This window comes from Grampus griseus (assembly GCF_964374135.1).
Source record: "Grampus griseus genome assembly, chromosome: 13".
NCBI classification, from domain to species: Eukaryota; Metazoa; Chordata; class Mammalia; order Artiodactyla; family Delphinidae; genus Grampus; species Grampus griseus.
In genome coordinates, this window is record NC_139007.1 from 78,491,918 (window position 1) to 78,507,405 (window position 15,488).

The 15,488-nt window shown below is 38.1% G+C and overlaps 1 protein-coding gene across 8 annotated transcripts in view; it reads left to right on the forward strand.

Annotated features, from left to right (window-relative positions):
* The window catches only part of ARID1B (AT-rich interaction domain 1B), a 411,849-nt gene that overhangs the window by 149,679 nt on the left and 246,682 nt on the right, over positions 1 to 15,488 (forward strand). For all 8 annotated transcript variants that reach the window (XM_082668765.1, XM_082668758.1, XM_082668762.1 and 5 more), the window contains exon 4: positions 3,989 to 4,099. In XM_082668765.1, coding sequence (XP_082524891.1) covers positions 3,989 to 4,099 — 111 coding nt within the window. The remainder of the gene's footprint in view (positions 1 to 3,988; positions 4,100 to 15,488) is intronic.

A 15,488-nucleotide genomic window follows, 5' to 3' on the forward strand; every position in this document is an offset into this window, starting at 1 on the left:
AAATATTTTATAAGTGTCCTTGACGTTACTTACTTATTTATTTATTTATTTTGGCTGTGTTGGGTCTTTGTTGCTGCGCGTGGGCTTTCTCTAGTTGAGGCGAGCGGGGGCTACTCTTTGTTGTGGTGCGCGGGCTTCTCATTGCAGTGGCTTCTCTTGTTGCGGAGCACGGGCTCTAGAGCGCAGGCTCAGTAGTTGTGGCGCACGGGCTTAGTTGTTCTGCCACATGTGGGATCTTCCTGGACCAGGGCTCGAACCCGTGTCCCCTGCATTGGCAGGCAGAGTCTTAACCACTGTGCCACCAGGGAAGCCCTGTCCTTGACATTTTATTCTACATTTTCTTCATAGTCCCATGTTGCCGTTAGTACTTAATTCATTTCATTATAAAAGAAAACAGAAGTACTCCTGCTCTTGGCCTCTACACTAGAGCCAGGACATAGTTTTGATCTTATCCTTCCTCACAATAGCACAGTATAACTAGTGTTTCCTTCCTGGTCATCCTTCACACCGTAAGATGTTAAGCACCCAGTGAAGGGACTGGTCCATACAAGATATTCAATAAATGTTTAGACATATTTTAAAATAAATTTATTTATTTATATTTATTTTTGGCTGCGTTGGGTCTTCGTTGCTGTGTGCGGGCTTTCTCTAGTTGCCGCGAGCGGGGGCTACTCTTTGTTGTGGTGTGTGGGCTTCTCATTGCGGTGGCTTCTCTTGTTGCAGAGCACGGGCTCTAGGCACGCGGGCTTCAGTAGTTGTGGCACACGGGCTCAGTAGTTGTGGCTCATGGGCTCAGTAGTTGTGACTCGCAGGCTCTAGAGTGCAGGCTCAGTACATGTGGCTCACGGACTCAGTAGTTGTGGCGCGCGGGCTTAGTTGCTCCGCGGCATGTGCGATCTTCCCGGACCAGGGATCAAACCGGTGTGCCCTGCATTGGCAGGCGGATTCTTAACCACTGTGCCACCAGGGAAGTCCCTAGACATTTGTTAAAAGTAACATCTAAGTGAAAACTTCTGAAACAAATGTGTACATGCCCCTATCTCAAGCTCTTTTCACACTTTTTTTGTTTTGTGAGTCAGTCTCTGTTTTCCCTTTGATCTATAACATAAAGATGGTTAAAACCAGAATCAGTCAGTGGTGAAAAGCTTGTGAGTGAGATGAAGAAAAATAGTACTGATAAAGGACTCTGAAAGGATAAACCACACTTCCCTTGTGTGGCTCCTTTGCGTTGTAGCATTATTACAGTGTGATGCTCTCTTAAATAGTCACAGCTGTGTATTTGTCACAGTGACAATCTGCGTGTGTGAACTAGTGTGCACACTAGTGCGCACTGGTTTAAACCTTTGAATATCAGAGACTGCAGTGATGTGTTAAACATGAAGGCTGTGCTTAGTTGTTGTTTATAAACTATGGTGCTGAACGTATTTCTTGTTTTCTAATAGACATTGGCCTCTTCTTGTCTGTTAAATTACTTATTCCTACTTACTTTTCCTGAGATGAAAATAAGTATCTACCAGAAAATAAGTATAGCTCTGAAGGGGAAAAACCTCAGGTTTGTTATGCTATATAACTTTTATATCTTTATTACAGCTGCCAAATGTAGCCTTTATAGTCCCAGTGTAAGTTACGTAGATGATGGTTGTTTTAGGTTAAAACCTGGTACCTTTTCTGGATGTTCTCTCGGTTAAATTAATCCTTATGTTCAAACATAAATTGAAGCAGAACAAGTTCCATTTTCAGTGATTCTCACTAAATTTTGTTTTGGTTTTATTTCCAGCTGTATTTAATAACGGAAAGCCTCTTGTGGTTAAGAATAGTGTTTGAGATTTTGGTGGGATCTAATTATTTAAAAATTTTAAGCCTTAAAAAATGAAATGTAAAGTCATAGTAAAATTTCATGATGGCTTTCATAGTCTGTTAGTTCAGTGTTGCTTATTTTAGAGGGGACAGTATCCACATTAAAATGTGTATTTACTGTAGTTGTAACGGTCTTTTTCAGCTCGTTTTAAAAATCAGTTCATTTAGCCACAAAGAGAAAACAAAAGGAAATGTAAAAGGCTTATAAGCATAGGGCATGTGAGCCTGTTCCTGTTTCTTAACAGTTTACTAAAACAAGTGTCTAAGCACTGCCCGTAAACCTTGTGTGCACGTGTGTGTGTTTGAGGCACAGGTGGGGATCTGCTAGTTTGTTTGCCCATTGCGTGGCCGTTCTGCTCCTTCGTGGGGGTTTTTTTGTAACAGGGTGAAGGTCCCTGAATGGAGGCCTTGTTCCTGGCTTGATTTTGAAGTCCTCGCTATTAATCTAAAGGAACCTGCAGGACATGCAGCTGGAAGTCCGTGTGACAAGTGAAAGTCTGGGATCCAGAGCAAGTAGTGTGTGTGTGTGTGTGTGTGTGTGTGTGTGTGTGTGAGAGAGAGAGAGAGAGAGAGAGAGAGAGAGAGAGAGAGAGAGAGAGAGAGAGAGAGTTCCCCCCCCCCCCCACCAGTCTAATTGTTAACCTCTGCCAGCAGCCAGACTGAGGAGCTACCCTTTTAAATATCCTTGGGCTGTCTGTGCTCAGAGACCTCACCTAAATGTTATCAGGTAAAAACGTGGACAATTGAGTGTAATTCTCCTACTATAGTATAGTACTGACTGGGCATTCTGCGCTGCTGTTAGAGGCTAGATATCTTGCTTGGTTGTTTGGGGGGTTTATGTAAAAGGAAGAAGAGTTGCTTGGGAAATGCTGGATTGCTGGCGTGCTCTTTGCTTCAGAGCCTGTTTAAAGGCAGGTTGCACCGACACTTGGCTAGTGAAGTCTAGTTGGTACAGCTTGTGTACTTTCAGTACCAGCTATTGGTCCAAAGTTTCTTGGCTTAAGAAGCTGTGTCATTTTAAGTGTATACTGTATGAGAGAGGGGTGGGGCAGCAGGAGCTTTTTATAGGGTTTCAACTCATTAATTTTTAAAGTAATATTTTGAGAATTTAACAGGGGAAGTAGAACTTGTATATTGTGTTTCTTTAATTCTAACACATACTTAAACTGACAGGGAAGAAGGAGAGAATTTTATTTTTAAGTGATATTTTCCATTCTTTTTTTTTCTTCCCAATCAGAAACTGGTTCTTCAACTTTCAGTGCCAATTAAGACATGCTATAATAAGCATTTTACACTCTGTCCTGCTGTTTGACTTCGGGTGTAAATGGGGGTAGAATGTTTAGTAACTGAGCATGCATAGTTAAACAGCTAGAGATCTGACATACAGTAAGTTTGGCGTGGTATTTGGTTTATATTTCAGCATAATACTGAAACCATGCAGAATTCCTCCTGGAAAAGTGTTCAGCAGGATGCCAGAAAGGCCATGTTACTGATAAGTTTCTCTACTTCAGTAGGTTTTTTTAGTGTGTTTTGTCCTCACTGCTGTTTTATTCTTTATTGTGGTTCTTTGGTAACTGTGCCACGTGAACATGAAATTCTATACGTGAGTGTTTATTGGTTTTGTAGAAACCCCAGGATACTGTCAGCTTAATAACTGTGTTGTTTTGTGGGTTGCTGAGAGGGCGTATTAAAAGTCAGTTGATAATAAAGTTTTCATTAATTATTTTACATTTTCAAGGTAATATTAAAGACGGTTCAACCAAAATCAGAATTAAACAATAACATGAGCTTTTGGTTTGCTATGGTTTAAGAGAGTTTGGTTATAGCTGGCTTTCTTTCCCTTCTATTACTGACTGTCACCTTCCTGCAGAACTCAAATATGGTCTTTAGGTTGTATGGTTGCCTAATAAATTTAATTGCTAATTATATGTATTTTTGCTCTTGATGATCCACTGCCTTTTTGTATTTTATTTTTGCTTTTGAGAAAGTGTTACAGAAATGATAATTCTAACATAGATGTCTGCTTAAATGTAAGATGAATTGATACTTTGTGATAAGCCTTTGCTTCATCTTGGTTACCAAAGAAGCTTGTAACTCACTGAGATATTTCTTTATATTTGTGTTTGTTTAGGATATGTCTCAGGAAGGCTATGGAACTAGGTCTCAACCTCCTCTGGCTCCTGGAAAACCCAACCATGAAGACTTGAACTTAATACAACAAGAAAGACCATCAAGTTTACCAGTAAGACTATTAATGTACTGATTTGGAAATTCAGTGAGTTACAGATTTCTAAAAAGAGCATTGGTTTTTGTTTATTCTACTTTATGTTGAGACTTGAGGGAGAAGCTTATGGATTTCAGGTATATTTGTGATATATTAATTTTTATTTTACAGTTTCCTTCTCAAAGGAGCTGTGTAGTCATTTGTAGGTGTCTCCGAGTCCAGTGTTGTAGGTATCTCTAAGTCCAATTGGAAGCTTATATTTGGCTGACAGGTTTTGTGGCACAAAGGTGTTTCTTTTGTACAGTTGTGCTTTGCATAGCCTGTTGCTTTCTGGTAGTGATTCAGAACAGAGGTATCTATATAGGAGTTATATGTAAAGGAAATTCCGATTTGGCAAAGAATGAGATAAGGCATCCAGTGGTAGTTTGAATTTCTTCTGGGACTTCATGTAACGAGAAGTCACCCAATCTTTTTTCACCCAAAAGAAAGTATTTTAGTTTAAAATTGGAAAATACAGCTTATAAGTATTTCCATTAGCAAATTATTGGGTATATATTGACTAGAGTAGTAGCTAAATTATAGGTTACATGTTAATGCCCTTAAATAGTTCACCTGGGCTTAATTTTCTTTTTTTTATCCCCCCATGGGCAACCTCATTTAAATGAGATATTCCTTAAAAATTCAAAGAATATATTTGTGCAAACAAATTTTTATATATATTTTCTTGTTAAAATATTTTGATGTGAAGACATTGTTATTGCTTAGTCTCTATTAAGAAGTCATATTTAAGACAGGAACTCAGACTAACCGTGATTTTAATTTGAATCTTAAACATGTTTACATTAAGTAAGATTTATTATATTACTTCTAAACATTTGAGAGCCAGCATTTGTAAAGACTGTTATACATGACATTTGGCACATACCATACCCATTTTTAAGTTATATGTAGCCGTAGAGTAGAAGGTAAGTGATGGCTACAGGATGTGTAATATCTTTGAATCTGATGCACATGTATTTGAAACCCTAATTTTTACAGCTTTTATTTCTATGGTGGGAAGTGGGTAAAATTTACTGTGGTCATTTTTTAGTCACACTGGAATATTTATTATCTAGTTATATGGTTTTTGAAGGAATGAAAAAGGTAATGGACTCTTGTGTTCTAAGCTGTAAGCTTTTTTATTCAGCAGATAATTCAGAGCTTGGTGAGCATGGGGGTGTGTGTGTGTGCGTGTGCGTGTGTGTGCGTGTGCGTGCGTGCGCGCGCACCTGCATCCGCAAATGCACGTGAATGCTGTTGATAAATGCAACATTTGCTGAACATTTGGAAATTGGCTTGTGGTTTTAGGAAATTTAAATTGACTCGTGGGAAGGTGAGCAGTGGTTGACAGTGAATTCTACTTTTTTACCACAGGATTTTTAGTGTTTTAGATAAGCCCCACTTTTTAGGTTTGTCATTGGCTGGTGATGTGTACTGTTTTACAGGTTGGAGAATTTGTTAAAGATCGATACCGGTTTTCTACAGAGCTATAAGAATAGTTTGCAGCGTACTGCTTTCTTCACATCCATTTGAACTTCTGTGTCACCTACTAGGCTATGCTTCTTTTCATTGCTCTGCTTTGGAATCAATGGTTGACTTTCAGCTAACTGTACAGCATAATTGGGGGAGAATGAAGTGTGGTAGTCCCAGAAAACTGAAGAGTTCTGCTTTGGGATGGTGCAAAGTTGGTTACTGGAAAAGGAGCTCAGAGTATTTTAGGAGGTGAACCAATATATTCTTCAACAGTTTAAGTCTTTTGGATGGTTCTATTTGTATACATACAATGGCTAACTTTATTCTTTAATGTTTATCTTACTTCCTTCCCTAGGGGATTTAAGGTTGCTCATAATATAAATTTTCTTATGAAGCTATTAAAAAAAGAAACGCCCTAATTAGTGGTTTCTTTCTGTAACTCACAGATAAATAGCATGCTGATTTTAATTTTGATTTTAATTTGAATTTCAAACATGTTTAAGTAAGATTTATTATGTTACTTCTAAACATTTGAGAACCGGCATTTGTAAAGAATGTTGTACATGACATTTGGCGCATACCACACCCATGTACTCAATAACATTTCAATAATCTTTTTTTAGAGAGGAAAGTTTCCAGGTTTTATGCTGAGTACATAGAAGCATCAGTTACTGAATAAAGGACAAATTGTAGATTGGTTGGTTGTACCTAACTAAACCTCCTGCCCCCAATCTGTTAAGACGAAAATTGGCTTTATGTAAATGAATTTTGGTGTACCACTTTTCTTTCAACAGGTTTTGTTTGTGTAGAAAGTTTTTCTATATAGAGTTTAGAAATATATTTTTATTGATATAGACACTGCATCAATATGTTATATAAAACAAAGGTAATTACAGTTTTGGGCAGAGATTTGTTGGTATTCTATATGGCTCTAATATGTATTTTTACTCTAACTTGGATAAATTGATTCTATAAGTACCATGAAACTGTATTTGTTATCACGTCTGAATTTATTAGGTGTTTTGTAGATTTCTGCTGTGTTTTTTCCTTTTCAAGTGTTAGTGATGCAACTTTTGTCTTTTTACTTAAGGTTAAAGGCCATCCATCGTATTTGTAATCTCTCGTTTTGTAATTTTGAACCAAGGAAATTGTGGGTCTTATCTGTATGTTTAAAAATATGTGGTAAAAATGATTCTAATGTATAATCAAATCTCTATCCGTTATGTATGTGACTATAAGAAGGAAGCTTCTTAAGTAGTTGTTTCTTAAATTTTTGCTTAAGTTGAGTTAGATTGATAGAGTTTGTAATGTTTTTCTGCATGTGGGGTATTTTCTGTAGTGTGTTTTTGTTATACAGTTAACTTTCCATTACAAGAAATCAAGGCATTTTCTTACGCTAGATCTAGAATTTGCTTCTCTCAGCAACTTGTCCTCTCACCATTGTTTAAATTGGTATTTGTCTGTATTTGCATTTCATTAAGTTCTTGGTGATCTTCAGTAGCTAATGCAGTTGTGTTTTCCATCTGACCGAGTTCTTCAGCTCATCCACATGAAGCCAATGACTGATAACTTAATATTTGTCGTCTTGTTGTCTTGGTGCCGTGACCAGTAATATTTGCTTTTCACTTAATGCACTCAGACCTAAGCTCCGAACAAATCTTCCTTAATAATGTCTACTGCTTTCTATACCTCTTAATCATATAGCCTTCTCCCTGTTGAGGTTCATTAGCTTACATATCATTGGTGTTACCATTACTAACAAATTTTAACATATAGCATGTGACATAAAAATTAGCTTGAAGACCTGACTCTATCTCCTTGGAATATTATCACTTAAAATTTGAGCACATTCTATAATTTTTTTCTACCTCTAATATAGATACGAAGTGAAGCCATCATTAAGTAAAATATACAGTGGAAGGTCTAAACAAATGCTATAGCTTATCAACTCCTTTATTTTATAAACATTGAGTATATCTCAATTTACACTCTGACCCCCAGACTATGATTTAATACATTTTTTGTTGAGTCTTTTTTTAACTTTTTCATCTCTTATGGCATTTACTAGTCATCCTTTTATTGCAGTTACTTTTTGTTTTTTTTGTTTTTTTGCGGTACGCGGGCCTCTCACTGTTGTGGGCTCTCCCGTTGCGGAGCACAGGCTCTGGACGCGCAGGCTCAGCGGCCACGGCTCACGGGCCCAGCCGCTCCACAGCACGTGGGATCTTCCCGGACCGGGGCACGAACCCGTGTCCCCTGCATCGGCAGGCGGACTCTCAACCACTGCGCCACCAGGGAAGCCCTATTGCAGTTACTTTTATAATTGTCTTGCCTCTCCCTCTCACCCTCAACAGACTAGAATCTTTTCACTGTATTTATTATGTTTTATTCAGTAAGTATTTTCCTAATAGAATTTATGTAAGAATTTTTCAGTACATTCTTCCCCTAGTTGCAGAATTTTCTTTTAATTGCTTACAGGATCTTTTCCAAGGTATTGAATTGACATCAGGAGAGCCTATGTTCTCCATATGCTACTGATACTAAAGGATTATATGAATGTGGTATCTGTATTGGCAGGGTGGTTTTATTCTTAAAACTATTTTCTTTTATTATAAAATGACATTTGAGTTTTACTTTGGTAACCTTAACCTTCAAGAGAAGAAAAAGTGGGCACTTTTGTATAATTAATCTAAAAGTAGTGTGAAACATTCTTTTCTTAATAATGTATATTTTTTAAGAAAAATATTTATTTATTTAGGCTGTGCTGGGTCTTAGTTGTGGCACGCAGGCTGTTCGCTGTGGCATGCGGGATCTTTTAGTTGCGGCATGCGTGCTCATAGTTGTGGTATGCGTGCGTGATCTAGTTTCGCAACCAGGGGTCGAACCTGGGCCCCCTGTATTGGGAGCACAGAGTCTTATGCGCTGGAACACCATAATGTATATTTTTAATTGTAAAAGTGAATAAATTGACAAACAGTAATCATGAATTCAGTGAATACAGTAAATACATGTTTATACTATTATTATAAAGCATCTGCAGACACAGTTAACCATTTGCATAACTTTGAAACTGAAGGTACAGACACACTTTGATAACTTGGAGAAGTGTTAAATGGAGCGTACAACATTCCGTTTCTTTCCTAGGATTTACCGTAATTTCCTTGTTCTAAGCAAATAGTGCTTTCTCCTCCAGGGATCTGAAGAGTTGCTGATACTCCTCAGTTTAGAAATAACTTATTTGTTTTTTTCTTCAGAGAGACCTGCCACCGGTTTGTATTTCAGATAGCAGGTCCATTATTCTGTTTACCTAAGATACAGAGTATGATCAGTCATATTCTAAAGGCCTTTGCGAAGGCCCATCAGGTCATTGAAAACCTCTTTCTGACCCTTTCTTTCTTAAATAGGAAGCATTTAAAGAGGTTGACATGAAAAGGGTTTGATCTGTCCAAGTTTAGTAAAAACCCTAAATGTCCTGTGGAACCGTGCTTATGGCTCTTTTGTTGAGCTTGCAATTAGAAGGAAGTATTGAGGTTTAGATAAAACGTATTCTTTTTCCCCTTTGTGAAAGGAAGGAGGTGGTATATGCTGGTTGTTCTTTGAAATAGAGGGTGTTAAACAGGATATTGGAAGCCTGAAAGAGAATGGTTGAAAAACTGTTATTACCAAGAATGTTCTTTGGGAGTTAGGTATTAGCAACAGAGCATGCAATGATTTCCCTTTATTGAAAAAGAATACTTCTGTGTGTGTGTTTGTTTTATTAATCTTTAATGACACATGTTGGGTTAGGGGTAAATGGTCATGTACTTCGGAAGCATGTATGAAAAATGATATGTTAATAGGGACATTTTAAGTGTGTGGATTTGATAATATAGTTCCTATGAACAATTAGCAACTATTGGAAAAGCTAGGCAGAGCAGTTTTTAACTGGGTTTTGCCTTTACCAAGTTCTCAATCCATCTAAGAATACAAATTGTTAAGATGATCTTAACCTGTTAGTTGTCAGGTTTTTGCAAAAGTTAAAATCTACCAGGTAAGAATTAGATGTTTGGCTGCTGAATGAACTTTTTCCAAACTTTTTAAAATTTGTATCTTGAGCTTGAATTAAGTGGTTGTCATTAAAAGGTTAAGAGTGTAACTGTCTTCTGTTGATTGATCGTTCTCAAATCGTCCTGAACATTTAAAAAAGTCTAAGTTAATAAAAAGAGAAATTTAAACTGTTGTCCCCCTTCTCTCAGTGTTCAAGCAGTGATAATCCCTGTGTGCAGCTGAAGACATCAGCTGTCTGTTATCAGTGTTTCCTAAATGTTATCAGGGTATGTTGGGTCTTGAAGTCATGGAAGTCTTAAAAAGTGGGCACCTGGTGAATGGAGCAGGAGGTTCTCTGAAGGGTGTGTCTTGTCAGCGAGAGCATCTGCAGACACAGTTAACCATTATGCATAACTTTGAAACGGAAGGTACAGACACATTTTGATATCTTGGAGAAGTGTTAAATGGAGCGTACAACATTCCGTTTCTTACCTAGGATTTACCATAATTTGCAAATGTAATTTTAGTCTCTGGTCTATTCTATATGGAGACGACAGTTCTTTTTGGATTCAGTTTGAGAGAAATATGAAAAGACCTTACTTGAAGGTCCTAATTTAGGAAAAGTGATAGTGACTCTGACAGATGTTTATTTTCCCACATGGATTATTTCTTTAAGATGTGATATTCTGTAATTTTATCCCCCAGAGTATTTTTGTGATATTTTGAAAATAGGGGAAATACTCGAACCTTGAGCAAGGTAAGAAGTCGTAGGAAGTGGGAAGGTATGTTTCTCTGTCTTTCAAAACAATCTTCCACTTAAATATTTGTTCTGTAAATGAATGTTCAATAAAACCTTACCAGTTTGGATTTCTTCCAGGTTACAGCAGGCTAAATATATGGAAATCTTGAATAAATTAATATTTAAAAAGAACTATAGTTTGTTTTTAAATAACTCGAATGTTTGTGTGCAAAGTGTTTCTAATTTGAGATCTTTCAGTCCTTTTGAAATAGATGGATAATTCTAAATTCATTAGAGCTGAGGTATTTGCTTAGTGGTGATGCATTATTTTCAGAAATTCGTTTAATTTTTAAAAACACATTTGAACTAAGCATACCTCCTGTAGACCTTTTTACATAATATTCTGAAGCTTTCCATTTAAAATATGGGGGAAATGAATTTTAACCCATTTTATGGGACTGTCAATTCCAAAAAAAAAATAATGAAGGAGTACTGTAAAAAAGAGACACTAGACAAAATTGGAGATGAAGAGAGGCTGAAACATAACTGATTTTCAGGATATTGGTTTTGATAATAGAAGGATAACTATGATCTGTAGTTGATAAATGAGGCTCATTAAGTAAGCGATGATAAATGCAGATATTCCTGGCTAATAGGAAAGTCAGCATACAAATTTTGCTGTAACAAATGGGAGACTGGAAGGTTTTGACCAGCCTTTCGGCTCTTCAGATGACCTGTGAGAGGCCATGGAGCCTCCTCTGTGGCCTCACAGGCTGGGGTGCACGTAACTGTCAGGTCTGAATGCAAATAGCCGCAGAACCATACCTGGACATAAGCCTCTTTTACCAGAGGGCCGTCTCTGAGCACAAGGGGGTGAGCAGCAGTGTTGGGCTTTAGTACAAACCACAAAGAGCCGTGTGTGTGAGGGATTCTCACATGTGGGCATGGGGGCTCCAGTAGGACAGTTATCAGCAGCGTAGCTCCTTCGAGGTTTTTTTTTTTTTTTTTTGCCTTATGCGGGCCTCTCACTGTTGTGGCCTCTCCCGTTGCGGAGCACAGGCTCCGGACGCGCAGGCTCAGCGGCCATGGCTCACAGGCCCAGCCGCTCTGCGGCATGTGGGATATTCCCGGACCGGGGCACGAACCCATGTCCCCTGCATCGGCAGGCAGACTCCCAACCACTGCGCCACCAGGGAAGCCCTCTCCTTCGAGTTTTAATTTCAATTTTTTATGCTAGAACAAAAAAACGAGTGATGTTCAAGAGGTACCTTTTCATATTTTAACCTGCCGTTTCAGTTTCCACAGATGGCAGTTCTTGGCATGTTGAGCCAGAAAGCCGCCTCCTTTTCTTCCTGGTGCTTCTCCTGTTCACTGGCATCTAGAAGGGGTAGCGGGCTTCCTCCAGATTATACAGGCATGGCCATTGTAAGACGTTGAGTTGAATGCATTTTACTTTACATTATCCAAGTTAGCTAGGAAGTAAATTTTAGTTTGCAGATTTCCACTTTGTTTGTAACTGAAGGCACACATCTGTAGTATGTAACAAGAGACACATAACCAACAGGAGCTCAGAGTAGCATTTGTGGACTGGTTAATTGCTTTTATTTTTTTTTTTTGAACTGGAAGGAACTGTTTTGAATATTAACTGTCAGTTTAGGAGAGGAAATAAATACATGTAGAGAAGGTTCTTACCTGAGAGCAAAAATTTCTATTTTTCCTTCACAATGTAAAATTTTAGAGGTGTCTCTCTCTTTCTCATCTTTTTTCTTTGCCTTTGCTAAATTGTAAAATAACTGAATGGTCTCGTTTTCCTTTGTTTGGGTCAAGAAATTTTAGCTGAAAATTGTTACTGTGTGAAAGAAGATTATTGACTCAACAAGCCTTCAATTTTCCGTGAATAACACTCCCACCCCCTAGCTTCAGGAACATGCCGTGCATGCATTCTATTTTAAAATACAGACTGTAATTTAAAACAGGCGGTTTGATGCCCCACTGAACTTTGTTTAAGCCTGGAATAAAAGAGGGGAAAAAAGCTTTAAGCCACAAAAAAGTGACTAAGCTTTCTCAACCAGTTTTCTTCATAATGCATTCTATTCAATAAAAAAAAGTTTCCAGGTACTATTGTTGTCTCTTCCCATACAACCTGCATTTTTATCCAATGTTAGATTGTGGCGTGTGCGTTTTTTCCCTTTATTTCATTACCGGGCTGTCATTGACTTTTTAAAGTGTTCAGAGTAGTGTTCGTTTGCAGTGGGATCTGCGTGCTGTGTGCCTCTGTGCATGTTGTCCACATTCAGCGTGTGTGAGAACATTAATTCTACAATTAAACCCATAGTTTTTAGTATTCATTTATTGATAGCTAATTTTCTAGAGTTCTGTTGTTTTAAATAGTACCTGATTATTAGACTGGACTGATATAAATAGTTAACTATAACATTTTTTACTATCAGATCATTATAAAAATGATTCATTAGAAGCATTTTATATCACTTGCCTTTTTTTCCCCCTTCTCACAGAAATGAAAGTGAACGGCTTATAATGACTTGTATGGAAGGAATGATGACTTTGTTTTGATAAAACGATATGTATTGACCTGGAGACCTGTTATAATGATGGTGCTGTATGGCAGAGGCAGGATTAAGTCTCAGCCAGGGTTCTGGTCTTGAGCAATTCATGTCACTTCTCAGGACGTGTGTGTCCTTGTCTGAAAAATGAATGTTAGAGCATGTTCCGACTCCTAGATTTTACGTTAAAGGCTTTGTTTGTTAGTATATGAGAAAAGCACTGACAAAATGAACTCTTTGCTTTCAGGGAGAAGTTGAATGAGAGAAGTGCAGCCATCTTGAAATCTTCAGTAACAGCTTGTGTATGCCCTTGGTGGCTCCTCTCCCATATTCTTAGGAGCCATTTGCCTCTGAACATATTTAAGGATTTGGGGTTGCCTAGTTGAGCGCCTAGCCTTATTCTTTAGGTCATGCGGGAGCCGTGGGCCTTCTTGTGGACTCCGTCTCCAACATCTCAGGGATTGCAGAGGTTCCCCTCTCTCCCCATGGGATCAGTTTGGGAGTCTGATGTATATGAGTCGGGGAAGCCTGGGGAGAAGAAAAGTCCATGTGAGAAGTTGAAAAGTACATATTCCAGGTAACTTTATGGCCTCCTGCTAAAGTGGGGGGTAGAAAAGACAAATAAGGAAGCTGCAGGACAATGAAATCTTGTCTTTGTAATGCACGGTCTAATGCCTTTTCCTACTGCACCGGTGGGAACCCAGCAGGGACAGTTTTCTGAACCAAGATGATCAGGTGTGAGTGGATTTTAATTTTATGCTGGTGGAAGGAAGGTCCTGATGGCCTACACCTGAGGTCTCTATTTACTTCTGACACGCCAGGTTTACATTTGTATATTGTAAAGTAATTGCATAATAACTCTTTGCTTTTTAAACTGAAATATACCACCAGTGGAAATATTAGCAACCCAGGGACATAAAAACCACCATTTCTTTTTAATGAACCCAAACCAGTTTTAATGCCCCCTGCATTTCTATAGTTTGTTTCTGTGTGCCTTTTAAGTCTTTGGAGCTCGCTGTTTTGATTTGGGTAGAATGCTATGTGACAAGTCTTACTTTTACTTGTCATTTTACTTCTCTTTCTTTCTTTTTTTTTTTTTTTAAGTATTTATTTGACTGCACTGGATCTTAGTTTCGGCACTCGGGATCTTCATTGTGGTGTGCGGGATTCTTAGTTGCGGCATGTGCAATCCAGCTCCCTGACCAGGGGTTGAACCCAGGCCCCCTGCGTTGGGAGTGGGGAGTCTCAACCACTGGACCGCTAGGGAAGTCCCTACTTCTCTTTCTATCAAAGCACAAAATGGTGTTCATTGAGGCGGTGGCATAGACTATACCTGATCCACAGGTAAACGTCTTTTCTCAAAGTAGACTAGAATGAGTGAACCTGGAGGCCACTGAGTGACAGGACAGTACAGCATTATCCTGCCCCCATCTGAAACCTGCCCTGATACCGATACTCTTTCTTCTTTTTCAAAATTTTCTAATGTAAGTAGGGATCTTCATTAGTCTTTATTTTTCCCCTGGGTTTGGGTGGTTGAGTGCAGTGAGCCACTTAGTACCTTCTGACACTAAAAATATGTGGTTGGTCTTTTGTAAGTATCTGCATCTGGAGAAAATTTGGCTTCAAAATAATAATATATTTATTATATATATAATAATTTATTTGGTACCATTATAAAATGTCGTGTTTTATATAAATAAAATTTTCAGTTGTTATTAGAAACTGCTAGTAAAAGAAGAATAAATATGCCCAGAGTACGATTTTTAGTGAATATCCTAGGTAAAGCACATGAACTTTAAAGACAGGACTTCCTGACATCTGTTTTGCCTGCTCAAAGCCACATCCCACCCCATTCTTCTATTTTTGAACGTCTGGGACTTTTAGGTTACCAAGACAAGTGAATTGTACCATGCCTTTTAGTTATGAAAAGCGTTCATTTTTCAAAATGCCTTTATTACTGCTGGAGACAGGGAGACAAGTTTAGAGCTATTGTATTATCTCAATAATGAGGTTGAGTCAGATTATTAAGAAGTGATAGCAGTGAGAACACAGAGGGAGAAAGTTGTGGAAATAAAGGGAGGGATGAATGGTAGTTGCTTTTAAGTTTTTAAACTAAATGACCAGGAGGTATGGTGGTGTTGGTGACAAACACAGGGAAATGGTGGTGGGGAGTTGGTTTGCGGAGAAAAGAATACCCAGAGATTTTATGAGATTAAAAGGCAAGTCCTGAATAACTGTGCTGGAATTCTAAAACTCCTAAAAGGGAGCAATTCATCTTTGCTACCAAAGCCTTATTTTTTGTATAGTTCTTTACATGGGTTAAAATATTGTCATAAATAGGAATTGATGTTAAAAGAATGATGGCATTGGCTATAACTTTACATTTCATTTAAATTCTTGGAGATGATTTGAAGAATATCATAGCAGAGTTTGTATAAACAACTCAGCAGATCATTCCAGAGAGTTTCTAACTCTAATTGGAATAAGACAAGAGTACAGTCTCAAGAAATAGAAGAAACTTTATTATTATTATTTTTTCAATTGGCATTCGTGGCTGGTCTCATCA